Source organism: Ursus arctos, unplaced genomic scaffold (assembly GCF_023065955.2).
Source record: "Ursus arctos isolate Adak ecotype North America unplaced genomic scaffold, UrsArc2.0 scaffold_34, whole genome shotgun sequence".
Lineage (NCBI taxonomy): Eukaryota > Metazoa > Chordata > Mammalia > Carnivora > Ursidae > Ursus > Ursus arctos.
Genome location: NW_026623030.1, coordinates 6,164,939 through 6,192,244, shown reverse-complemented (window position 1 = coordinate 6,192,244; position 27,306 = coordinate 6,164,939). Strand labels below are relative to the sequence as shown.

The following is a 27,306-nucleotide window of genomic DNA, read 5'->3' as shown; positions in this document are numbered from 1 at the left end:
TTCTAACCTTAAATTCTCCTTTGTATATTAATATTGATAACCTTGCCTTTTCTGTATTTTGTGTATACTTGGTATCTTCTTTTCCATCCCATTTATGTTTGTCTTTATCGTTTGTTTACAGGGTTTCTAATAAACAGAGCATGTAGCTAGGTTTTACTTTTTTTTTTAAGATTTGATTTATTTGAGCGTGTGTGCATGTGTGTGCATGAGGTGGCAGGGGGTTGGGGGTGGGTGGGAGGAACAAAGGGGGAGGGAGAGGGACAAGCAGATTGTACATGAGTGTGGAGCCTGATGTGGGTCTCAGTCTCATGACCTTGAGATCATGACCTGAGCCAAAATCGAGTTGGATATTCAACATACTGAGCCACCCAGGTGCCCCTAGGTTTTACTTTTTAATGTAATCTGGTAGTCTGTTTTTTGATGAACTAATTAATCCTTTGATACTTAGTGTAATGATTAATATTCTTGATTTCATTTTTGTATTTACTTCATTTAATATTTACATTGTTTATCATTTTCAAAATTTTTATTGTACCGTTTATCCCTGCTCTCCCCTTCTCTCCCTCCCATTTTTCCACCATTTGGAAGTTCTTTGATTTTTTTCATTAATATAAGATACACATTTTTCATATTTTAACGCTTCGGAAATCAATATGTGTCTTATAGTTACTGATATGTCATAGTTTAGTGTTTTCTTTCTTAGTGGCACATACAGTAATGGCAAATCTTAAAATCAATGGTTAGATTCAATGAGGAATGCTGTTTTTTCATTATCTGGAGGGCATTTTTTTCTCTTCCTTAATTCATTCTCAGCCATATTTTTCAGCCATTAATTGAGATGACATCAACATGTTCCCATTAGGGCATTTTGTTGCCTCTTTGTTTCTTTTATATGCCAATAAGATGGGACTTTCAAATAATTTCCTTATCTCCTTTCAAAACCCCACCTCCTAAGAGACCTTTGGGTTGCTTTTATTTTTTCCTTTTTTCTCACATTTCCTAACTCAAGTTTTGCTAGGAGTGTTAACACTGTCAAAATATAAACAAAAACCTATTTTGTGTTTAGGTTTAAAAACTGTCAAAGCAGCTGCATTTGTCTTTGTATTATTTATTATTATTAGAGCACAGCAAGGGAGCTGCTCTGCTATGGAGGGAACCCCAAATCAGAAGCAGGTCGCGTACGAAATGGTTTAATACCGGGTTTCCCACCAACAGCGCATGTGTGTGGTTTGACAGGATGGTTGTTGAGGCCTGGTATTGGTGCCTTATCATTCAGCCTGGGTAGGATTCTGACATAGAGGCTTTCAGTCTTAATCCCACTGATGCTAGCTTTGCCCCACTGGTTCCTCAGTCAAGCACATAAAGGGTTCAGATGCATTTCATCAGATAGTGCAGTGTTTCTGGAGACTATCACCTGGCTTTATTCTTTATTCAAGACTTTTAAATAGTTTCACTGGGAAGATAGCTAGTTTCCAACATTCTGACATTTATTTTTTTCTTTATTTTTAAATTGAAGTATATAGACATACAAGATTATATTGATCTCAGGTGTACAACATAGTAATTTGACAATTATATATGTCATGATAGGCTCACCTTGGTAAGTGTAGTTACCATCTGTCACCACACAAAGTTATTACGATATTATTGACTGTATTCCCTGTGCAGTACTTTTTATCCTGGTTACTTTTTATAACTGGAAGCCCCTTCACCTGTTTTACCCATCATCCCTTTACCCTCTTCCCCTCTGACAACAACCAGTTTGTTCTCCGTATTTATGAGTCTGTTTCTGTTTTGTTCATTTGTTTTGTTTTTTAGATTCCACAAAGAAGTGAAATCATATTTGTCTCTTTCTGTCTGACTTATTTTATTTAGCACAGTGGCTCTAGGTCGATCCATATCGTCACAAATGGCAAAATCTTTCTTTTCTACAGCTGAGTAATATTCTGTGTGTGTGTGTAAGTGTGTACACCACATCTTCATTATCCATCTGTTGATGGACACTTGAGTGCTTCCGTATCTTGGCTATTGTAAATAATGCAATAATAAACCTGGAGGGTGCATATATCTTTTTGAATTAGTATTTTAATTTTTTTGGTATAAATACCCAGCAGTGGAATGACTGGATCATATGGCTTTCTGTTTTTGATTTTTTTTTTTAAGGTTTTATTTATTTATTTGACACAGAGAAAGAGAGTACAGGCAGGCAGAGCTGTAGGCAGAGGGAGAAGCAGACTCCCCACTGAGCAGAGAGCCTGACACAGGGCTCTGATCCTAGGACCCTGGGATCATGACCTGAGCCGAAGGCAGAAGCTTAACTGACTGAGCCACCCAGGCACCCCTGTTTTTGATTTTTTGAGGAACTTTCATACTGTTTTCCATAGAGGCTACACCAATTTACATTCCCACCTACAGTGCCCAAACGTTCCCTTTCTTCCACATCCTCATCAACACTTGTTTCTTGTGTTTTTTATTTTAGCCATTCTGACAGGTATGAGGTGATGTCTCATTGTGGTTTTGATTTCATTTCCCTGATGATTGATGTTGAGCATTTTTTCATGTGTCTGTTGGTCATCTGTAGATCTTCTTTGGAGAAATGTCTGTTCATGTCTTCTTCCCTTTTTTTAATTGGATTGTTTGAGATTTTTTTACTGTTGAGTTTTATGAGTTCTTTATATATTTTGGATATTAACCCCTTATTGGATATATGACTTATTTATACCTTCACTTATTCAGTAGATTACTTTTTCATTTTGTTGACGGTTTCCTTCACTGTGCCAAAGCTGTTTAGTTTCATGTGGTCCCCATTGTTTACTTTTGCTTTTGTTTCTTTTGCCTGAGCAGACAGATGCAGAAGAATATTGCTAAGGCTAAAGTGTAAGAGATTATGGCTTATGTTTTCTTCTAGGAGTCTTACGGTTTCAGGACTTACATTTCGGACTTAAATTCATTTTTAGTTTATTTTTGTATATGGTGAAAGAAAGTGATCCGGTTTCATTCTTTGGCATGTACCTGTCAGGTTTTTCTAACACTGTTGAAGAGATTATTTTTCCCTATTGTATATTCTTGCCTCTTTTGTCATAGATTAATTGAACATATAAGTGTGGGTTATTTCTGGACTTTCTATTCTGTTCCATTGATCTCTGTGTCAGTATCATAACAGGTTTTTTTTTTTAATGATTTTATTTTTGGGTATTCTCGACACCTAAGGTGGGGCTTGAACTCAGAACCCCAAGATCAAGAGTTGCATGCTCTACCTATTCAGACAGCCAGGCACCCCATAACTGTTCTGATTACTGTTGTTTGTAGTAAAGTGTGAAATCTGGGATGGTGATACCTCCAGCTTTGTTCTTTCTCAAGATTGCTTTGGCTCTTTGGAGTCTTTTGTGGTTCCAAATGGATTTTAGGATTGTTTGTTCTAGTTCTGTGAAAATTATTATTAGTATTTTAATAGGTCTTGCATTAAATCTGTGGATTGCTTTGGGTAGTATGGAAATTTTAACAGTATTTTCCCAATCCATGAACATGGTTTTATCTTTCTATTTTTTTGGGTTGTTTTCAGTTTCTTTCACTGGTGTCTTGTAATTTTCAAAGTATAGAGCTCTTACGTCCTTGGTTAAATTTATTCCTAGGTATTTTATTCTTTTTTATGATATTGTAAATAGGATTTAAAAAAATTTCTTTTTTTGATACTTTGTTATTAGTGTACAGAAATACAACAGATTTCTGTATATTAATTTTGTATCTGCAACTTTACTCAGTTTAATAGTTTTTGGTGGGATCTTAAGGTTTTTTATCTATAGTATTATGTCATGTGCAAATAGTGACAGTTTTGCTTCTTTTATCAAATTTGGATGCCTTTTATTTCATTTCTTATCTGATTACTGGGCTAGGACTTCCAATGTTATGTTGAATAAAAGTGGTGAGAGTGGACATCCTTGTCTTTTTTCCTGATCTTAGAGGAAAAGCTTTCAGCTTTTCACCATTGAGTATGATTTAGTTGGGGTTTGTCATACATGGCCTTTATTATGTCGAGGTGTTCCCTCTAAACCCACTTTTGGAGTTTTTATCATGAATGGATATTGAATTATGTCAGATATTTTTTCTGTGTCTATTGAGATGATCGTATGATTTTTAGCCTTCATTTTGGTAATTATGTTGATTGATGTGTGGATATTGAACCACCCTTACATACCTGGGAATAAGTCCCACCTGATCATAGTAAATGATCCTTTTAATGTGGTGTTGAATTTGGTTTGCAATTATTTTAGAGGATTTTTGTAACTGTGTTTATCAGGGATATGGGCTTATAATTTTGGTGTCAAGTTAATGTTGGTCTTGTGGAATGTATTTGGAAGCATTACTTCTTCTATTTTTTGAAACAGTTTAAAGAATAGGTGTTAACCCTTCTTTAAGTGTTTGGTAGAAATCAACAGTGAAGCCATGTGGTCCTGGATTTTTCTTTGTTGGTAGTTTTTGAATACTGATAAATTTGTTACTAGTAATCAGTCTGTTTAGATTTTCCATTTCTTCCTGATTCAGTCTTGGAAGATTGTATGTTTCTAGAAATTCATTCATTTCTTTCAGGTTGTCCAAGTTGTTGGGTTATAATTTTTCATAGTATTCTCTTACAATCCTTTGTATTTTTCTGGTGTCGGTTATAACTTTTCTTCTTTCATTTCTAATATTATTTGAGTTCTCTCTCTATCTTGATAAGCCTCTCTAAAGGTTTGTCAGTTTTGTTTATCTTTTCAGAGAACCAACTCTGAGTTTCATTGATCTTATCTATTTTTTTTTCTTTTTAATCTCTATTTCACTCTGGTTCTTTTTAATGTTTGCTAGTATTCTATATGAAAAATAGTTCTGTTTTTGAATGGCATAACTTTGTTTCCTTGTCTTTTTTTTCTGTTGGAATATTCGTATTTTATTGTTTTTATAAGCTTTCTATGTTGAGGTATTTTGATTCTTACACATTTTATTTATTTACTTACTTGGCCCAAACAGTAGAAATTTATTTTCTTACACTTCTAGAAAAGTCAGATTGAGGTTTCAGCAGTCTTGGTTTCTCCTTGTCCTTCTCTCTCTGCCTTATAGATGGCCTTTTTCTCCCTGTGTCTTCAGATGGCCTTCCCTCTCCCAATCCTTATGCATTTTAGGCTTTATTGTTTGTATTTGTTTCCTAGGGCTGCCGGAACAAATTACAAACATTTGGTAGCCTGCAAGAGCAGAAATTTATTCTCACAGCTCTAGAGGCCAAAAGTTGTAAATCAAGGTATTGGAAGGGCTAAGCTCCCTCCAAAGGCTCCTTTCTTGCCTCTTCCAGCATCTAGTAGCTCCTGGTTTTCCTTAGCTTGTGTCAGTATCATTTGAATATTTGCCTCCATCTTCAGTGTCTCTGTGTCCTGCTAAATCTTTTTTCTCTTATAAGGACATGGCTCATTGGGTTAAAGGCCCATTCAAAATCCAGGATGATTCTATTTCATGATCCTTAACTTAATTACATCCGCAAAGACCCTGCTTCCAAATAAGGTCACAATTTACAGGACCTGGGGTTAAGACTGGGAAATTTTTAACCCACAAGAGTGTTACAGATAGATGTTATCTACTAAAGAGTATAAAACTACTCATCTGTATTTTCTTCTAGAACTTTTGCATTTAAATGTTTAAGCCATCTGAGATTTATTTTGATATAAGATAGGATGTAGCTTTATTTTCTGTATAACATTACTGGAAGATCACTCAGTTAATAAATGCTGGCACTAGGATTTAAACCAATGACTTTTTTTCAAAGTCAGCATCTTTTCTTTTATGTAGAACTACCTGCTCTTAAAAGTATTTTAACTTTAAAGATCATTGGCTGTAAGGCTGTTTTTGTCATCATACATCTTATAACAGAAAAGACGACTCTTACAGGCTTTATTGGCACTTGAAATTATGATGGTAGCTGAATGTCTGAGAAGAGTTTTCTAGGCACTTGGGCCCTTTTTCAGCAGTTGTTATTCTAGGAAAGAATAAGAAATGCCAATTGGGAAAGTATGCTGAAGAGCGTGGTTTTGAGGTGCTGGCTTAATTTGCCATGTCTGATGCAGTTGTTATGGGACATCTCATGGGCATCTGTAGTATATGCTGTTTTACTCCTGCTAAAAAGGTATTTTGGGTTTTTTTTCCAAGTCTGTATTTAAATTCTAGTTAGTTAACGTATAGTGCGATATTGGTTTCAGGAGTAGAATGCAGTGATTTATCACTTTCATATAACACCCAGTGCTTATCATAATAAGTGCCCGCCTTAATACCCATCACCCATTTGGCCCACCCACCCAACCACCTCCCTCCAGCAACCCTGTTTTTTCTCTATCGTTAAGAGGCTCTTATGGTTTGCTTCCCCCCCCCTTTTTCCCTGTTCTCATATGTTCATCTGTTTTGTTTCCTGAATTCCACATATGAGTGAAATCATATGGTATTTGTCTTTCTCTGACTTATTTCACTTAGCATAATACTCTAGCTTAATCCATGTCATTGCAAATGGCAAGATTTCATTCTTTTTGATGGCTGAGTAATATTCCTCTGTGTGTGTGTGTGTGTGTGTGTGTGTGTGTGTGTGTGTGTAAATAATATGTACCACATCTTCTATATCCATTTATCAGTCGATGGACACTTGAGCTCTTTCCATAGTTTGAGTGTTGTTGGTAATGCTACTATAAACATTGGGTGCATGTACACCTTTGAATCTGTATTTTTGGGCATATACCTAGTCCTTTGGGTATATACCTAGTAGTGTAATTGCTGCGTTATAGGGTAGTTCTATTTTTAACTTTTTTTCCAAAGATTTTATTTATTTTAAGAGACAGCGTGAATGTGGGGAGGGGGCAGAGGCAGAGGATAAGAGAGAATCTCAAGCAGACTCCATACTGAGCATGGATGGAGCCTGATGCGGGGCTCAGTCCCATAACTGTGAGATCGTCGCCTGAGCCGAAATCAAGAGTTGGGCTTAACTGACTGAGCCACCCAAGCGCCCCTCTATTTTAACTTTTTGAGGAACCTCTACACTGTTTTCCAGAGTGGCTGCACCAGTTTGCATTCCCACCAACAGTGTAGGGGGGTTCCCCTTTCTCCGCATCCTTGCCAGCATCTGTTGTCTCCTGTGTTGTTAATTTTAGCCATTCTGACAGGTGTGAGGTGGTATCTCATCTGGGTTTTGATTTGTATTTCCCTGATGATGAGTGATGTGGAGCATCTTTTCATGTCTGTTAGCCATCTGGACGCCTTCTTTGGGAAAAAGTCTATTCGTGTCTTCTGCCCATTTCTTAACTGGAATATTTGGTTTTTGGGAGTTGAGTTTGATAAGTTCTTTATAGATTTTGGATACTAGCCCTTTATCAGATATGTTGTTTGCAAATATCTTCTCCCGTTTTGTAGGCTACCTTTTAGTTTTGTTGATTGTTTCCCTCGTTGTGCAGAAGCTTCCTATCTCGAAGAAGTCCCAATAGTTCATTTTCTTCTCCCGTTTTGTAGGCTACCTTTTAGTTTTGTTGATTGTTTCCCTCGTTGTGCAGAAGCTTCCTATCTCGAAGAAGTCCCAATAGTTCATTTTTGCTTTTGTTTCCCTTGTGTCCCTTCCCTAATGTGTCTAGTGAGAAGTTGCTGCGACTGAGGTCAGAGATGTTGCTGCCTATGTTCTCCTCTAGGATTTTGATGGTTTCCTGTCTCACATTCAGGTCTTTCATCCCTCTTGGGTTTACTTTTGTGTATGGTGTGAGAAAGTGGTCCAGTTTCATTCTTCTGCATGTTGCTGTCCAGTTTTCCCAACACCATTTGTTGAAGAGACTGTTTCTTTTTCCATTGGATATTCTTTCCTCCTTTGTCAAAGATTAGTTGACCATATAGTTGTGGGTCCATTTCTGGGTTTTCTGTTCTGTTCCATCGATCTATGCATCTGTTTTTGTGCCAGTACCATACTGTCTGGATTTTGTGATATATAGCCTGGAGCTTTGTAATATAGCTTGAAGTCTGGAATTGTGATGCCTCCAGCTTTGTTTTTCTTTTTCATGATTGCTTTGGCTACTTGGGGTCTTTTGTGCTTCCATATAAATTTTACGATTGTTTGTTCTAGCTCTGTGAAAAATGCTAGTGATATTTTGATAGGGATTGCATTAAGTGTATAGATTGCATTGGGTGGTATAGACATTTTAACAACGTTTGTTCTTCCAGCCCATGAGCATGGAACGCTTTTCCATTTCTTTGTGTCCTCTTCAATTCCTTCCATAAGTGTTCTGTAGTTTTCAGAGTACAGATCTTTTACTTTTACCTCTTTGGTTAGGTTTATTCCTAGGTATCTGATGGTTTTTTGGTGTAATTGTAAATGGGATCAATTCTGAAAGGTATTAATATATCTGTTTTCAAGGGATGTTAGTCATATTAATTTTATGAGTTAGGTTACATTAATGGGCTTGCCATCCTTGTAGAGAGTTTTAGTGGTAATTACAAAAGTTAAACTGACATTTCTTACATCCTGTAATATAATGAACATATTGGACCCACTTTTGATATCTGAATCTGTTGATAAATGTTTGTAATGGCCACATTATAAATTTTGGTTTTGGTATATTGCTTAAAATTGGTTCATATATAGTCTAAAAGAGTAGAGTGAATACTGTATAGTCTCATGCTTCATATAATAATCATTTATGTCTACTACATAATTTTTTCCCATAAAGTTTTGGGATAAGTTATGAAAAACAAAACTTATGGCTGCTCTGTTATGCATTTTTAAAGGAAAGTGCAAGAGAAGAAGTTCCTGTGAAGACTTTCCAGGCTACTAATGCGAAACTTAACCCTGTTTATTTTCATGACACAAATGCTGGTAAAGGTGATTTTGACTTAATGGACCCTTTGAAGCTGGAGGCTGGGTCTCTTCATCAAAATAAGCATTTGGCGTCTGATTCAGAAACAGTTTTGTCCGTGGATACATGTTTAGCCACTGAAACTCCTAAAGTGTCCATTCAAAAATACGTGGACATAGCATCTTTGAAGCCTATTAGTGACGTTGAAATTAATTCCACTGAAAGTCTTCGGTCACCAACTAGTGAAAGGCGAACATGTGAATATTACAGGTCCAAGTCCATTGAAAAGAGTAAAGAGCGTAAGTAGGTTTTTTTAAAAAATAAAAGTAACATATAAAATGTTTATATACTTTGAGTAGAGTATATTTTTAAGTGGAACTTGCCCAATATTCTATATTAAAATTTTGTGTTTTGTGGATTAGAAATTGTATGTTTATTCACAGATCTAGTGGAAATGTACTACTCTAAGTCTTAGTTTTCTTTTCTTTTTGCCCCTGGTTCTCCATTATAGATTTTTACTGGGTATAGCTGGCTTATCCACCATTAGAGAACTTTTCTTTTGTGGGAATGGATTTTCTTTGTTCTAACTAGTTTTGGGTAGATTTTAGTACTGTTGATCTAAGATAAGTCAACTAAGTAAAATTATTTAAGAATATTATATCATTTTTGTTTTAAAAGTCATTGGATATTTTTTGAATTTTTTAGAAACGGAGCTACCACAAAGTGTGGTCTATCAAAATGAAGAGGGCAGATGGGTCACTGACCTTGCATATTATACATCTTTTAATAAAGAACAAGTTTTAAATATGTCTCTAACTGACGAGATGAATGAAGACTTCAGATCTGGTTGTAAGTGTTTTGATAACCACTTTATCATACCATTTTCATTGTTTTTGATGGTGTTCTGAGATTACTGTGCATATATTGGTTAGCCACATCAAATCACTTTTGGAGTATACATTTGAACTTTGAACAATGTGGGGGCTAAGGGGCACCAACTCCTTTGCATATTTCAAGATCTGCATATAACTTTTGACTCCCCAAAATCTTAAATACTTACAGCCTACTGTTTACCAGAAGCCTTAAGCGATAGCATAAACAGTTAACATCTGTTTTGTATGTTGCATGTGTTATATACTGTATTCTTATAGTAGGATGAGCTAGAGAGAGGAGAAAGTTAAGAAAATCATAAGGGAGAGAATACATTCATAGTACTTTACTGTATTTATCAAAAAATAAATAAATCTGTGTTAAGTGGACCTGTGTAGTTCAAACCCATGTCGTTTAAGCGTCATGTGTAATACTGAGCTTATTAGTAGTTTTTATAGGAACAAAGGCTTGAGTTAGTGCTAATCATTGCAGAATGAGCTGAGCCTTTTCCTTAAGCAAGGACAGTCAGACTATCATTCTTTTACATCAGTTTAGAACCTTCATATTGCAGTTGGAAGGGACCTCAGGCTGTATGTTCTCACTTTTATTTTATTATTATTTTTTTTAAGATTTTATTTATTTATTCGACAGAGAGACAGCCAGCGAGAGAGGGAACACAAGCAGGGGGAGCGGGAGAGAAAGAAGCAGGCTCATAGCGGAAGAGCCTGATGTGGGGCTCGATCCCGTAACGCCGGGATCACGCCCTGAGCCGAAGGCAGACGCCCTAACCACTGTGCCACCCCATGTTCTCACTTTTAAAATAATGTCCTGAGCAAAAGAACTATTCTGATACATGAGCAATTACAAAATCCAATCCATTTTGGGATAAAACCTAAGAAATGTGGGAATGACGGGAGAAAAGTGACCGAAAAGATAAATCTCAAAGGATGAGAGCATTAGGAATATCAGCTAGGTTTGGTGATTAGCAGAATCTCTGACAGTGAAAGGAAGAACTGGTTTAAGTCTGCGGAACAAATTGCATTTTGAGCCTTAGTCTGTGGCGATGCTGTGCCACCGAGGCCTCCAGTTCCGAGCACCTCTAAACCTGCAACAAGGAAGGGCATTCAGTGGCCTGTCAAGCCTAGTCTTATTCTTAACAGGCTCAGAACATGCCACAGGAAGAAGTTACTCTAACTGCTACTTGTACTAAGCTCCTCTTGAACATCTAATGATGTGGCAGGTAGAGACAAATAAGGTATTTTCCAGCGCCTAAGAAATTGTCCATCAGCTAAGGGGGATCAGCCAAGAATAAAACAACAATCAGCATCGTAAGAGACACAAACCAAATGGTTTTGGAGTTTAGAGGAAAAACAACTATTGTGTGAGTGGGTGACACGGATTTCACATAGGAGGTGGCTTTTGAGGTAAGAATTTGAGGGCATGAGAAATTCCAAATGGATAGAAGACCCCATGAAAGAATGAAATGAGGAAGTCTGGGTGTGTTTTGAGAATGGTAAATAGTCCAATGTAGCTAGCATTTATGACAAGGTATGGGAAGAGGAGAGTAGTAAAAGGTGAGGAGGTGAAGCTGGAGAAGTAGAGTAGGGCCAGAAGTGGGTTGAGCTTTAACTACCATGTCAGAGTTGAGGCTTGTGTGGTGAGCAATAGGGAGCCACTACAGACTTCATTGTCCAACTTCCTTTGTGAGTTGTCTCTGGCACTGATGGTCGGTTGATTGGGAGATTCCTTAAGATATTGTAGAAATCTAGGTGTCGCAGTGAGAACAAAAAGCAATTAGATAATGAAAGACCTGGAAATACAACGGTTAGGATTTGGTGGCTGGATTTCAGTAAATAGAGAGGCAAGAAGAGATTGAGGTTAGTGGTCTGAGTTACTTGAGAAAATGGCAATACCGTGAACTGAGATGGCAAAATCAGGAGAAATTGTAGAATTTTGAATGATTGTGTTTTGAGGTGGGAAATGGGAGCCAGAAACTGGAAATTAAGTTACAGTTTGAGCTTGTTCAATGATATATATCTTGATTTAGAAAGAGCAAGAGGGTACAGACGGGACAGTGGATATTGAGTGTCACTTAAAAAAACTCAATGGTCATGGAATTCCTACATGTAACTGGTGGGTGAATAAAGTGATAGAACCATTTTGGAAACTTGTCTAGCAGGAGCTTTTGGTGGTAAACTTTATGAACTTCATACTTTAGGGCCGAGTAATTTTGCACCAGAATATATACCCAGGGTATAGATGTATTCTTCACCAAAAGACTAAAATAGTTATAGCAGCAGTATGTGATTAACTCCAAATTAGAAACTCCCAAATTCTCATTAATGATAGAATGGATTGTGTTTATTCACACATTGGAATGCTTTGTAGCAATGGGAACGAATGATGTGTAGCTACTTGTAACAGTGGGGACGAATTTCACAAGTATATTGAATGAAATAAGCAGAGTAAGAGTACATGCTATATAAATCTATTTGTACATATTTCAAAATGTACCTTGCTCTGTGGAGTAAGAAGTAAGGATACTGGTTACCGTCTGATGGGCTTGTAGTAACGGGAAGGAAGCTTGAGTAGCCTTTTGGGGGTGCTAGCAAAGTGCTCTTTCTTGATCTAGGGTGTGGATCTGGCCACACAAATGTGTTCATTGAGTTGTACACATAAATACTTCTCATATGTATATTATGCTTTGGTAAACAGTTTTTAAAAATTAATGATCAGACTGAGAAAAAATATTTGCAATTCATGTTACAGGTTAAGGGCCCATTTTCCTAATGTGTAAATAGTTCTAATAAACAATAAGAAAAAAAACAGCTTCTCAGTGTAGAATTAGGCAAAAGATATAAACAGTTCAGAGAAATGGAAATGAAAATGGTTGTTAAATGTTCAAAAATAAATTCATGGAACTTATTCATGGAAAGAAACCAATCCATGATACTATGTTTCCATTATTTCACTGGCAGTGATCCAGTAGTTTGGTAATAAAACTGTGTTGGCAAAAATGTGAAGGAAATAGGTATTGTACTTTATGGCACAGGGTCTAGGTAGAGCAGTATTACAGCATCCAGCAAAATTACGAATGTACACACCCTGTAACCAAGGGGTTCTGCTGGGAATTTATTCTTCAGATATGCCTGCAGAAGTGGTATGTGATACATACTGTTTATGATAACAAAAGGTTGGAAGCAATGTGGATGTACAAAATAGGGAACTCATTAAATAAGGTACGTCCATACAAGGAAAATACACTGTGGTCATTAAGGGAAAGAGGCTCTTCAGGTACTAATATGGAATAATCACTAAAATAAATTGTTTAAATTCTAAGACATAGAAAAGCATATAAAATATTCTGACATTTATGTAAAAAAGTGGAAGGGGGGAAGAGACACATATATTTATAAACACGTATGGTGCAAAGATTTTTTTAAAAGAGAAAGAAATGGATTGCAGGAATCCCTAGCTACTGAACTCAAAAATCAAATAGGTTCAAATTGGGATTTCAGGGGTACTTTATATATTGTTTGCTTTTGGAGATATGGGATATAGGGTCAGGGATGAGGGGGAGACTTTTCAGTGCCATATTCCCTTTTATGTCTTTGGTTAACTTCTAAAAACTCTTTGTTGAAGCATAATACACATATGTGTACCTTTGCATTTTGAACTACATAGGTGTGTTACTATTAAAGGAAAAATAAAATATGTAAAAGAAGAAGTTTAATGAAACCGTCCTTGTGGTTAGGGAATGAACAATGGCCAGGTTGGAAAGGATGAGTGGTGAAAAAAATGGGGAAAACCATTACGGAATACTGTGGAAAAAGTGTGATGGAAGGAAAGAAAGGATGAACTAGGTCAAGGAAAATCAGTGTCAGGCGAGCATGAATGCAGGGGAAGCATTTTTATAGGAAGGGGGAAGGGAATTTTTTAAATATAAGAGGAGATAATTCAGAAGAGAAAGGTTGGACCAAGGTGTAATTTCATAATGTCAGATTCATTCAAAATGAAAATTTATCTACTTAACAAACTTTATTCAGAAAATAAAGAGATATGACGCCGTCTCCCCCATTTCTGCGTTGCCCTTCTCTCACAGCTCCATCCATCCGAGTCACTATATCACTGCTGCTTATGGCCTAGGATTTAAACATGGCTGGGGGACTGGGGTATGTGGCCTGCTTCAAAATTTAACATCTGAAACATTCAGGAGATACTTGAAAGGACTGCTTTAGATTTGGCAAAGAATTGGGTATAGATTCTCATAAAACTGAAGTTCTTCTTTCTCATGATTGCTGACTGATTTCTGATGAGCATACAAGGTAGCAGTATTACTGTAGATTTTTCTTTAATTGAAGAATCTGTTATAGTTCAGAGAAAAAAAATACTTAAGAATGTAATAAATAGCAGTTGGAACTGTTGAGTTAATGTTTTGAAAGACATTTGATTTTTTAAAAAGATTTTCTTTATTTATTTGAGGGGGGGGAGAATATAGAGGGAGAGTGAGAAGCAGACTCCCCATTGAGCAGAGAGCCCGATGTGGGGGCTCAATCTCAAGATCCTGATACCACGACCCGAGCCAAAAGCAGCCACTTAACCGACTGAGCCACCCAGGTGCCCCAGAAAAACATTCGATATTTAACACAGTGAAGTAAATTAAGTTTTTCTGGGTCACCTTCTTAGTGGTCTGATTTCCTACTTCCCCTCCGTTGGCTGTTAGATTTGGGTGGCTGATACTTTCACATTTTAGGGCAATGGCTTTTAACATACTTTGAGTCATGGGCACCACAGAAAATCCTCATAGAAAAATTTTTATGTGAAAGATTGTATTTTTCATGTGATTTTGAGAGTTTCATTGTTCTCCTGATGCCATTCATAGACCTCTAGGTTAAGGATGTATTTATAAAGAAATGATGGGTTCACAAGCTAAAGAACCCCCACTATCCTAACAAGTAAGGATCTGAGCTATCTCTGGTGTTCTATTTTTCCTGATTGGAAATATTCTATTTCTGTTCTCATTATGTGTCTCAAGATATTAATGTTGAACTATAAGGGTTTCCAAAAGGGCAGTGTGGATCTGATTAGCTTCTGATGGACTAATGAGAGTGGGGGACACCTCTCTTGTTTGGGCCATGGTAGACTGTCTTTTTGGGTTGCATGCAACTTCCCGTTTCAGCCAGTCTCCTAACATACTAGGCAGAGGCCCAGAATGGGTAACAGGCAAGCAGAGAGCCTGCAGACTTTCTGATGAGTCAACATGTTTAAAATTCTTTTTGATTCTAATACCTTGAGCGGGATCATGTGCTTTCTAGTTTGCCACTATCCCACCCCTCGCTGTTGTGTCACACCTGGTCCTTTCTGCTCATCCCCCTCGGGCCTCTGAGGCATTTTAGTTTGTGGCTTTGGCTTAGAAGTTGAAGGTGTCCAGGCCCATTCGTTTTCCTAAGGTGAACTGAGTTGCTCAGTAGGAACTTTGAGGGCAGATGTTGGATGACCTTTCTCTTAGTTTGTCCAAGGCTGTGTGGTTTTCTGGGATGTGGGATTTACCTTTCTAAAAGTGAGACAGTCCTGGGCAAACAGGTGGTGGGCACCCCAGCAGACCTCTTCACAACAAGTTTACAGAGTGACTTCTTGTTATGATGGTTCCAGATGAAATTTCACAGGTATTCATGGGTGAGTACCTTAAATCAGTTGTGCCAAAATTTTCAAAAGCTAAAATTAATGTGAATCTTTTACAAATAAAAAGCTTACATTGTAAAGCCCTTTAGTAAGTTAGGACAAGTTAGTTACTGATAAAATCAATAGTAGTAGAGTATTCATTACCAGAAGTTTGAGAACCAGAGACTTAGGTACTTAGAACAGATGCCTCACTTGTATGATGAAACTTTCATATACTTTTCTCAATTACTTTTTTTAGTGTTTCATTTTCCTAACTAGCTAAGTTTTAAATATCTGCTAGTTTGTAATTAAGCATTAGTATAATTTAATTATACAAACTCTTTTTTAAGCTGAAGCACTGGATTTGATTGATCAAGATGAAGAAGAATTTAATAAAGAGCATCAATTTATGCAGGTTTGTATTTTATTGGCATTAACCAAAGTTTAAAATTTTGCCTATATTCTTTCTGGATAGATACATAGTTTGTATAGAATTATATCTTGTTTTCTCATGTTTACACAATTTCTTTTTCATTCATACTCTCAATTATTAATTAAAAAATAACCGACATACTAAAGTAATGTTCAGTTCACTTAGAATCACCTTAATAGGCTTTAGAGATCTTTCCATAGTTTTTAACCATGTTTTAAAAGGAAGTAATGCTATTTAAACAAATTGAATATGTTCATTACCTTATTATTAGCTGCTTAAGCTTGAATTTGTCTTAATTTTTTAAAAATCAAAATGTTTAAATTTTCTTAGTTAAATTTTCTTATTTTTGCATATTAGAAGAACAGAAAGAAGCCTTGCTGGGGAAATAAAATGAAACAATAACTTTCTCCCTAGGAAGAAAATATAGATGCCCAGAACACTTCAGCTGCACTAGGGGATACGTCTTGGGGAACTTCAATTAATTACAATTTGTCGAGGAAATCACTTAGCACATCAGATTTGGACAAAGATGATGCCAGTTATTTACGCCTATCTTTAGGAGAGTTCTTTGCTCAAAGATCTGAAGCTCTTGGTTGCCTTGGTGGTGGTTACAATGTGAAAAGAGTAAGTATAATATGTGCTAGAAGTGGTTGAATTCACCAGCCTTTATATTTTGCATGTTACGATGGTATTAGCTACAACATAGTATCTTTACAGCAGGACAGAATTGGGACATGACAGAATTGTGGTAGACAGCTTAGGTTTTATAGTCGGTCAGACTCTGACTTCAGTCCCAGTTCTGTCTTCTAACTAACTCTGTGCGATGGAACAACTTATTTAACTCCTCTAGCCTTAATTTTCCAATTTTTTAAAATGGAGTGCTATTTTATAGGGTTTCATAAGAGTTAAGTGTGATGGGACACACAAAGCATTTAGCACCAAGACTAATTGTTATATCATTGGTTGATGGCAAGAATTCGAAGATTGATTTTTTTTAACCTCTTACCTGAAAACATGTTTTGAAATATAGGAAAGTTTTGGCTTAATAAGTTGCAATACAGGTAAAAGTTTGAAAACGTAAGCAATAGTAGTAATTTCTATGAATAATGGTGAGGAGTTGCTTTAAGCTGTGGTGGTCAAGGCAACCTCTGAGGAGATGGCATTGAACTGGGACCTAAATGATGGGAAGGAGGAGGCTGCCAGAAGAGCTGCAGGCAGAGTGTTCCCAACAAAGGGGGACCATTGATGTGGAGGCTTGGAGGTGGAAAGTAGAGTGAACAGAAAGCAGGCCAGGGGAGTTAATGTAAATGGAGACAGGGAGAGAGGGTAGGATGATTCAATGGTAGAAGAAGACCAGAACCAGATCATGAGGGGTCCTTGTAGAACTTGGATTCTGAAATTAATTGGGAAGAAGTGCTTGGAGGCAGGGAGCAACTTTGTCGTGGTGCCAGCTCCATCTCCATGTGTGACATGATGCTACTGTATATGGAACCTGGATGGAGAGGGGCAGTGAACCAAAAGGAGGAATAGCAGCAGGCAGAGAGGCTTAGTACATGGGAAGAGATGTGGTGAAGGCTGGGGTCTAGAATGATAGTACAAACACAGAAAAAATCAAGGATTCAAGATTTCTTTTAGAGGTAGGGTCAAAAGACTTGATAAATTCCATATAAGAAGTTGGGTTATTGGAGAGAGTGGTATTAAAACTGTATTTCACTAAATGTAATTTGAAATAATAGCCATGGTATTAGAACTCAAAGTCAATATACAGAACTTAAATTTGAAACTGAACTGATTTTGATACCTTCGATTTCTTTGACTGACCTACCTGATTACACCTCAGAGCAGTGTTGAAGAGAAGTGATGATGTTGGGGTTCCCTGACACATCCTATCCCTATACATTCCTGTCTGTGCAGTGAATTAAAAAATGAAAATAAGTGCTAAGGAGAGACAGATTTTCCTGCCTGAATTGATTGGGATTTTGACATTATGAGAGAAGTTGAAGAATAAATGAATTCCTTACTCAACAAACAAAGCATGGATCATGGTTTAGTTATGAAATGTTACTTGCATTCAAGTTGCTGGATCAAGGGAAGATCAACCGAAAATTGAATACATTTAATGAATTTACATTTCAGGTCTGTCATGTCAAAGTTGTATAAGAAAGACAAGTGGGATTCCCTGCTCCTTAACACTTTCATCCAAGTGCTAGGAACATACCTAATCTTAATACAGATTTTTGAGGATGTATTGTATAAAATAAATGCCCTTATAAGTTTTAAGAAGGCAGGACATTTTATCTTTTTTCTCATTGATATGTCACACTGATGATTAACAGTGCCTGATAACAGTAGCTGCTTAATAATTACTGAAGGAACGAAATGTCTTTTCTGGGTGGTTTGAATTTGGATTTCTTAGGAAGAGCAGCTTATTTGACTGTATTAGTTTTGATGATTGAATATAGCAGTAAGGAAATAAAACTAGACTTTTAAAGTTCATCTCTAGTTATTTGAGTTTAAATGAAAAGAGCCATGATTTTGTTGAAGTAATTTAGGTTACCCATAGTAGGATAAAATAGTCTAGAATTTCTCAGAGCAGTTAAAAATTAAGGAAATAATTCACATGTTTATTTTGTAGCCATCGTTTGGTTATTTTATTAGATCACCAGAGAAGAGAGAACCTGTTGCTCTCATAAGAAAATCTGATGTATCAAGAAGTAATTTGGAAAAAGAAGTGGCTCATCTTAACCATGATATATTTTCAGGTAATAGATTAAAAGAAGGAGTTTTTAGTAACCTTTTTTTTTTTTGACCTGTAAGTTAGTGGTTATGTGATCATGTTCTTATGAGTGAAAAATGTATGTATTGTTTTGAATTTTTTCAGTATTGGTTACAGATTTTATTCTTATATAACCCACATTGCCTTGTTAGTTGAAAGTGAAAACAAGTCAGCCAAAATCCATCTAAATCCTTTAGTAAAAAACCAAAGTAAATGAAATATAATTTGTTCAAATGTGCTAGTTAATTTTGGCCTATTTAACTACTGAGTTAATGAACTGTAGTTATTATTATTATATTTAGGTAGACTTTTGGTTAAAAAGGTATTTTGAGATTTGGACTATGATTGTCTATAATAAATATCCATGATAAATTTTTTTTAAAGATTTATTCATTTATCTTGGGGCGGTGAGCGGTAGAAGGAGAGAGAATCTCCAGCAGACTCCCTGCTGAGCATGGAGCCTGATGTGGGGCTCAATCTCACGACCTTGAGATCATGATCTGGGCCAAAATCAAGAGTTGGATGCTTAACCAACTGAGCCATCCAGGCGCCCTCCATGATAAATATTTAAAATCAGACTTTTTTGATAATAACATACAATTATTGAACAGCTGCTTTTTGTTAGTACAGTGCCTGGTGCTACATATATAAAATTGTACAATATATGCTCCGGTCCTTAAAGAGGAGTTGGCATAAAGGGGCTATCTATAAAATCAGTTGATTTTCTATTATCGTAAAGAGGGACTCATTTTTATTTTTATTTATTTTTAGAGAGTGTGCGTTCGTGGGCAGTGGGGGAGGGACAGAGAGAAAGGGAGAGAGAGAGTATCTCAAGCAGGGTCCACACTCAGTGGGGAGCCCCTTGTGGGGCTTGATCTCACAACCCTGAGATCATGACCTGAGCTGAAACCAAGAGTTGGGTGCTCAACCAACTGAGCCACCCAGGTGCCCCAAGAAGTACTTATTTTTAAATCAGCTTACTGTATATTTGTGAAATGTTTAAAGCTGAAAATATTAAATGAGTTTGTCAGTATTTGAAAGGGAGAGATTAAAATCCACAGTCTTCTTCAAAGTTTAAACTTGGCAAAATCAAAGTAACAGAGCTCTGATCCTTTGTCCTAGCGACCGAACGTTTAAATAGCTTTTGTGAAGATGACTGATAATTGAGATACAAAGACTCTTCCTTGACAATTAATCATGTTGAGTGGTCCTTATCCCACAGATTGTTTCTGTGAGATAATGTATAGATGTAAGTTGAATTATTGTATATTTTCTACAGGAGACTTAAAAGCACAGCTAAGTGAAGAATCAGTTACACTTCAGGCTGAAGAACTGGAGAGTATTTCACAAGTGGATGAAAGTGATGTGACATTAACTGCCAATAACAGCAAAACAGAGGTATCTTGAGCTTTCCATAGAGAAAAACGAAAACTGCATTGTCATAGTTCTCGTATAAGATCAACATAAGGTCACATGTGACAAATATATGCAGTATAACATTGGTTGGGCTTCTTTGGGTTCAGTTTTATTATAAATGTCCTTTGAATTTTCAGAAACATTTTAATCTGTGTAATAAATATACATGCTAAGTACATATGTACATACTAAACATAATAAGCATACATAAATTTGTTTATAAAAGAAACCTACAGGGGCGCCTGGGTAGCGCAGTCGTTAAAGCGTCTGCCTTTGGCTCAGGGCATGATCCTGGCGTTCCGGGATCGAGTCCCACATCGGGCTCCTCCGCTGGGAGCCTGCTTCTTCCTCTCCCACTCCCCCTGCTGTGTTCCCTCTCTCGCTGGCTGTCTCTGTCAAATAAATAAATAAATCTTAAAAAAAAAAAAAAAAAAAAAAAAGAAACCTACAGTGAGTTACCACAGCTTACCCGTGTACACCCCCAGGTAAAGAAAGAGAACATCACTGGTAGCTAAGAAACCTTTTTTTTTTTTTTTGGTCCTTTCTGAGCACTACTCCTCCTATCCGCTATTAATTTTGCCTGTTTTTGAACTTTATTTACAAGAAATCATGTACCATGTATTCTTTTTCTTTGATTTTTTTCACTCGTGTTTGCTAGATGCAGCTATGTTAAGTATAAAAGAAGCTTATTTTCATGACTATATCTAGTATTCTGTTATGTGAACACCCTGCATTTGCTATGCCCATTAGACATGTCCATTGGACATTTGGGGTATATCTTATGTCAGTTTGACACTGTGGCTTTCTAAGTCTTGTTACTTTATTTTTCTTGAAAAGTATCTTGACTATTCTTGGCCCTTTGCATTTCCATATATATTTTAAAATCAGATTGCCACCTTCAGCAAACTAACCAGTAGCACTGTTGGGCTTTTAACTCGCAATGTGTAGAACAGTCAAGTTGACACCTCTATAATACTGAATGTTGTAATTCATGAAATTTATGTATCCTTCCACTTAGGTTTTAAGTTTTCTCTGTATTTGTGATTTTTTTGTGTGTGCGCAGAGATTATTTTACAGCTTTTGTAGATTTCTTTCTAACTTGTTGAAACAATGTTTTAATACTACCTTTCTTAGCTGCACTCTTCCTTTTTTTGGCTAAAAAGAAATACATGTTTTTTATTTATTTATTTATTTTTTTTTAAGATTTTATTTATTTATTCGACAGAGATAGAGACAGCCAGCAAGAGAGGGAACACAAGAAGGGGGAGTGGGAGAGGAAGAAGCAGGCTCATAGCGGAAGAGCCTGATGTGGGGCTCGATCCCAGATCGCCGGGATCACGCCCTGAGCCGAAGGCAGACGCCTAACCGCTGTGCCACCCAGGCGCCCCAGAAATACATGTTTTTTAAAATACTCAGCTTATATGTAGCAACCATGCTAAATTTACCATTAACTCTAATAATGATAGATTCTTCGAATTTTTCTATATATGCAGTTTTATCTTCTGAGAATAACAATAGTTTTGTTCCTTTCTGATTTTGATACCTTCAGTTTCTTTGACTGGCCTACCTGATTATACCTCAGAGCAGTGTTGAAGAGAAGTAATGATGTTGGGGTTCTCTGACAGGGCGGGAAAGCTCTTCAGTATTTTATTTTTAAGTTGTATGTGTGCTACTATGGGGTCAACTAATCTTTGACAAAGGAGGAAAGAATATCCAATGGAAAAAAAACAGTCTCTTCAACAAATGGTGTTGGGAAAACTGGACAGCAACATGCAGAAGAATGAAACTGGACCACTCTCTCACACCATATACAAAAGTAAATCCAAGATGGATGAAAGACCTGAATGTGAGACAGGAAACCATCAAAATCCTAGAGGAGAACATAGGCAGCAACATCTCCAGCCTCAGTCGCAGCAACTTCTCACTAGACACATTAGGGAAGGGACACAAGGGAAACAAAAGCAAAAATGAACTATTGGGACTTCTTCGAGATAGGAAGCTTCTGCACAACGAGGGAAACAATCAACAAAACTAAAAGGTAGCCTACAAAACGGGAGAAGATATTTGCAAACAACATATCTGATAAAGGGCTAGTATCGAAAATCTATAAGGAACTTATCAAACTCAACTCCCAAAAACCAAATATTCCAGTTAAGAAATGGGCAGAAGACACGAATAGACTTTTTCCCAAAGAAGGCGTCCAGATGGCTAACAGACATGAAAAGATGCTCCACATCACTCATCATCAGGGAAATACAAATCAAAACCCAGATGAGACACCCCCTCACACCTGTCAGAATGGCTAAAATTAACAACACAGGAGACAACAGATGCTGGCAAGGATGCGGAGAAAGGGGAACCCCCCTACACTGTTGGTGGGAATGCAAACTGGTGCAGCCACTCTGGAAAACAGTGTAGAGGTTCCTCAAAAAGTTAAAAATAGAACTACCCTACGACCCAGCAATTGCACTATTATGTATTTACCCAAAGGATACAAAAATTCAGGGGCGAAGGGGTACATGCACCCCAGTGTTTATAGCAGCATTATCAACAATAGCCAAACTATGGAAAGAGCCCAAGGGTCCATTGACTGATGAATGGATGAAGAAGACGTGGCATATATATAAAATAGAATATCACTTGGCCATCAGAAAGAATTAAATCTTAACCATTTGCAACAATGTTGTGAATGGAGCTAGAGTGTATTATGCTAAGCAAAATCAGAGAAAGATAAATCCATGTGATTTTACTCATGTAGAATTGAAGAAACAAAACAGATGAACATGGGGGGAAAAAAAGAGAGGCAAAACATAAGAGGCTCAACTATAGAGAACAAACTGAGGGTTGATGGAGGGAAGTGGGTGGGGGGTGGGCTAAATGTGTGATGGGCATTAAGAAGGGCTCTTGTTACGCTGAGCACTGGGTGTTAAATATAAGTGTTGAATCACTGCATTGTACTCCTGAAACCAGTATTACACTGTATGTTAACTAACTAGAATTTTAAAATTTGGAAGAGAAAAATAAATTAGATGTGTGCTGTAGGTTTTTATTTATCATTGATTTTTATTTTTTATTTTTATTTTTTTTAAGATTTTATTTATTTATTTGACAGAGATAGAGACAGCCAGCGAGAGAGGGAACACAAGCAGGGGGAGTAGGAGAGGAAGAGGCAGGCTCATAGCGGAGGAGCCTGATGTGGGGCTGGATCCCATAACGCCAGGATCACGCCCTGAGCCGAAGGCAGACGCTTAACCGCTGTGCCACCCAGGCGCCCCTATTTATCATTGATTTTTAAAATTCCCTTCTGATATTTGTCTGCTAGTTTGTTTTGTTTTTAACTTGTAAGGAGGTTGAATCTTATCAAATGCTTTTTTGCATCTGTCAAGGTAAGCATCAGCTTTCCTTTTTTCTGGTAACGTGAATCACAAGAAATAGTTTTTGAATAGTCTACTGTTCTTCTATACTTGGAATACACCTATCCTTTTTATAGATCATTGGATTTGGTTTGCATATGGTCTGTTTAGAACGTTGTGTCTGTGTGAGTGAGCAGAATGCCTTTTTGGTTTCGATATCAAGGTTTTGGTTGTCTCATTTTTTTCTATTTTTCTGAAAGAGTGTAAGAATGGTGCTGTTATTTTTATTTTTATTTTTTTTAGATTGGTGCTGTTAGATTTTGGTAGAGTACGTTGGTGAAATCCTCAGAGTCTGGAATTTGAATACTTTTTAATTGCTGATTCAAATTTTTTTAGAGATTTTATTTATTTAATTGAAAGAGAACTTGTGCAAGTTGCATGAGTGGGGTGAAAGCAAAGGGGAAGGGAGAGGAACAAGCAGACTCCCCACTGAGCCAGGAGCCTGATGCCGGCTCCATCCCAGGACCCTAAGATCATGACCTAAGCTGAAGTCAGACACTTAACTAACTGAGCCACCCAGGTGCCCCTCAGTTTCTTTAATAGTTACAGGACTATTCTGATCTTTAAAACTTGTGTCAGTTTTAGTAAATTGTAGTTTCCTAGAAATTATAGCCTTTCATCTAAACTTGAAAATATATCACTCCATATAAATTGACATATTTTACCATAATATCCTCTTGTGATTAATATTTTAGGTTCTTAGGGAATGTCTTCTTTGTTATATATTGGCTCTTTTCCCTGTCTTTTTTCTTAGTCATTCTTACCAGGTATTTCTCAATTTTATTAATTCATTAATTTTATTTATTCTCTGTTTTCTATTCATTTTTTTTTTGGTCTTTATTTCCTTCCTTATATTTTCCGGGGATTTAATTTGTTGTTTCTCTAACTTCCGGAGATAAATGTTTGGCTTAATTTTTCTGCCTTTCTGCTTTTCTTCACTTGATCTTAGCCAAAAGGCCGAGAAGCGATTACCTTTCTGCTTTTCTTAACATAAACATCTAATGGCATAAATTTCCCTGAAAACAGGGATTTTGTTGCATCCCGTACTATTTTTTACATCACATATGTTTTGATATGTCATACTGTCTTTATTATTCCATTTAATGTATTTTCTAATTTCTCTGGTCCATTGTGGTTTGCAAATGTATTGCCCAGTTTCCAAACATTGAGGGATTTTGCAAATTTTTAAATATTGATTCTAGGCCTATTGTACCGCAATCAGAGAAAGGTTGGTTTTAGTCCTTTGAAATTTGTTAAAACATGATATATGGCTCAGCATTTGTTCCATTTTTGAAAATATTTTCTGTGCACATGACAGGAATGTCTGTGGTGTGATCTTTGGTTGCTCTCTTCTGTATATTTTATTTAGGGAAAATTTATTAAATCATAGTGATGAAACTGTAGCCTTAAAATTATTGTACTTGTTCTTTCAGTTACCTAGATATTAAAATCTCACACTATGATTATGGATTTGTCTGTTATTCACTGTGAGTCTGGCAGTATTTGCTTTAAAAATTCTGAAGCTGTGTTTTTAGGTACATTTTAGGTACATAGAATTGTTCTGTCTGATGAACCAAATCTCCTGTCATTGTGCCTTTGTCTGCAATTATGCTTTATGCCTTAAGTCTCGTCTGATATTAACATAGGTAACACCAGCTTTCTTTCTTTCTTTAGTGTTTATTGAGTGTTTGCATGTTATATCTTTTTCTTTTTGCTTTTAACCTTTTACAGGCAAAGTCACTGAAATAATTTGAGGCCATGGGAGATATAATCTTCCAGACAGGATTTATGTTTGCTTCTGACATGAATGAGGAACACTAGCTAGACATAAATAGGAACCATGGGTAAACAACTAAAATGGAACCAACAGCAAAGAAACATAAACCTATCCAGAAACATCTCTTAGAAGGTACTGGAGAGCTAATAAAGGAGCTAAAAACTATTGGGCTTTCAAAATCCAAGAGAAGAAAGAAACCCAGTACTGAGGATGCTTTTCCCTGTGGGGATCTGTTGCTTCAAGAAGATGCTGTGGATAAGAATTTAAGAAGAAACTCAACAAAGGTGTTCTTATGGGAGTGAGGGTATAAAAACAGAGTTCAGTGCCCACCAATGATGAGAGGTAGGGAGTAGCCATGGTAAACAACCATGCTTTAGGATGAGACCACAAAGGGTTACACACCCTAGGAGAAAAGGCAAACCAAAATTAGGCTGGCCCTCATAACAACTGAGGGCCAGCTCTAATCAGCTCAGTCTCAGTACCTGGATCAAAGTGATCTGAGACTGCTAGTGTTCCTCATTTCCAACAATTGAACGAAATTACCAAGAATTATAGTTGGAATCACAATGGCTCAATGGTTTCTCAACCCCAGTATCTTAATTTTTTGTTTTAAATTATTGTCTGGTTCAGTTTTAACACCTCGTTTGCATCTCTTTAACTCCTGAAGATTTTTTAAAAATAATTGATAATCCAGTTTTGTGAGTAATGCGGTACTCTCTAATTAAAGTTGATAACAGCTGTCTTTTTTTTAATTAGGGTATTTAATTGATATACTGTTAATTTCTAGCTGCTGTTAAATTTTATGTAACATCTAAAGATTCAACTAATGTGTACATGTCCATGAAACTGAGATAAATTTATCTGATGTGAATTTTCTCCTTTCTAGGACAGTTTCTTCATGAGTAGCAAACCCCAAAGATACAAGAGCAAGCTACCTACTGGTGATGATTCTGTACTTAGGATAAGCACCATTGCTTCAGCCATTGCAGATGCATCAGTAAGTACAGATCCTTCGCAACTTGCTGCCATGATCAAGGCACTTTCAAATAAAACCAGAGGGGAGATTTTTCAGGAAGATAATAAACAAAAGGACTGTCCCACTGTGCCTCATTTCTTGCCTAATGATACAGAAAAAAGTAATGGATCCAGCATGTTTGATATGGAGAAGTACCTTAAAAAAACAGAAGTTAGTAGATATGAAGGTGGACTGGAAAACTTTTCAAGAGCTGGTACATCTGATATTTGGGATTTATCTTTGCCAAAAGAACGGACTACACAAGACATCCATCCAGTGGACTTAGGTGCTGCTAATATAAGTGTAAGGGAACCAGAAGAAAATATAGCATTTACTTTTTATGGTGAAACTGGAGAGAGCAAGAATCAAGAATCATTTAGAACAAACTGTCCAAATTCAATTCTTACAAATAGAAAAGAGAAGGAAAGTACAATAGTTGATGTGAAGACATATCCTGTGGACGACAAATTACCAGGTGTTGGTAACTGTGAAACAGCCACCTCAGTATCCACTCCAACATCTAATAGTTACTCATTAGTAAGGAACCCCAGGATAGCATCCGTTTGGCTGTCAGGAGAGTGTGAAGAAATACCAAATAATAGAGAAAATCAGAGGCAAAATGGGTGTGTTAGTGAAGCAAGCGACAGTGAAAAGCATGTGACTTTTGGAAAGCATTCCATAATTACACCTAAAAATGTTGGTAAGTGTTGAATAATTGGTCACATTCACAAAATTGCAAGTGATTTTTGTTGTTGTTGTTCTCATTGAAAAATAACACCTTTCTGATAGATTTGAAAAATCACTCTCCTGAGCCTGGTGGACATGGCTCAGAGGATGACCAGGATAGCTTCAGACCTTCCTCTTCTCCACTGAGTCATTCTTCTCCTAGTGAAATTTCTGGAACAAGTTTATCAGGGTAGGTGCTTACCTTTTTTTTTTTTTTTCCCTTTTTCTTTAATAATAAAAATATGTGTTTAGTGTAAGAAAATTGAAAAAAGTGTGAAGAAGAAAAATAATCATTTATAGGTTCGTTTCTCAAAGGTAACCATTGTAAATATTTTGTGAATTTGTTTCAAGCCATTTTTCTATGCAAGTTTTTATACTT

At 36.7% G+C, this 27,306-nt stretch overlaps 1 protein-coding gene across 5 annotated transcripts in view; it reads left to right on the top strand.

Annotated features, from left to right (window-relative positions):
• CEP192 (centrosomal protein 192) overlaps nt 1-27,306 on the top strand; it is a 139,324-nt gene that overhangs the window by 47,859 nt on the left and 64,159 nt on the right. For all 5 annotated transcript variants that reach the window (XM_048221598.2, XM_048221596.2, XM_048221597.2 and 2 more), the window contains 8 exons: nt 8,773-9,139; nt 9,546-9,689; nt 15,722-15,786; nt 16,219-16,428; nt 18,440-18,566; nt 19,860-19,978; nt 26,073-26,901; nt 26,991-27,117. In XM_048221598.2, coding sequence (XP_048077555.1) covers nt 8,773-9,139; nt 9,546-9,689; nt 15,722-15,786; nt 16,219-16,428; nt 18,440-18,566; nt 19,860-19,978; nt 26,073-26,901; nt 26,991-27,117 — 1,988 coding nt within the window. The remainder of the gene's footprint in view (nt 1-8,772; nt 9,140-9,545; nt 9,690-15,721; nt 15,787-16,218; nt 16,429-18,439; nt 18,567-19,859; nt 19,979-26,072; nt 26,902-26,990; nt 27,118-27,306) is intronic.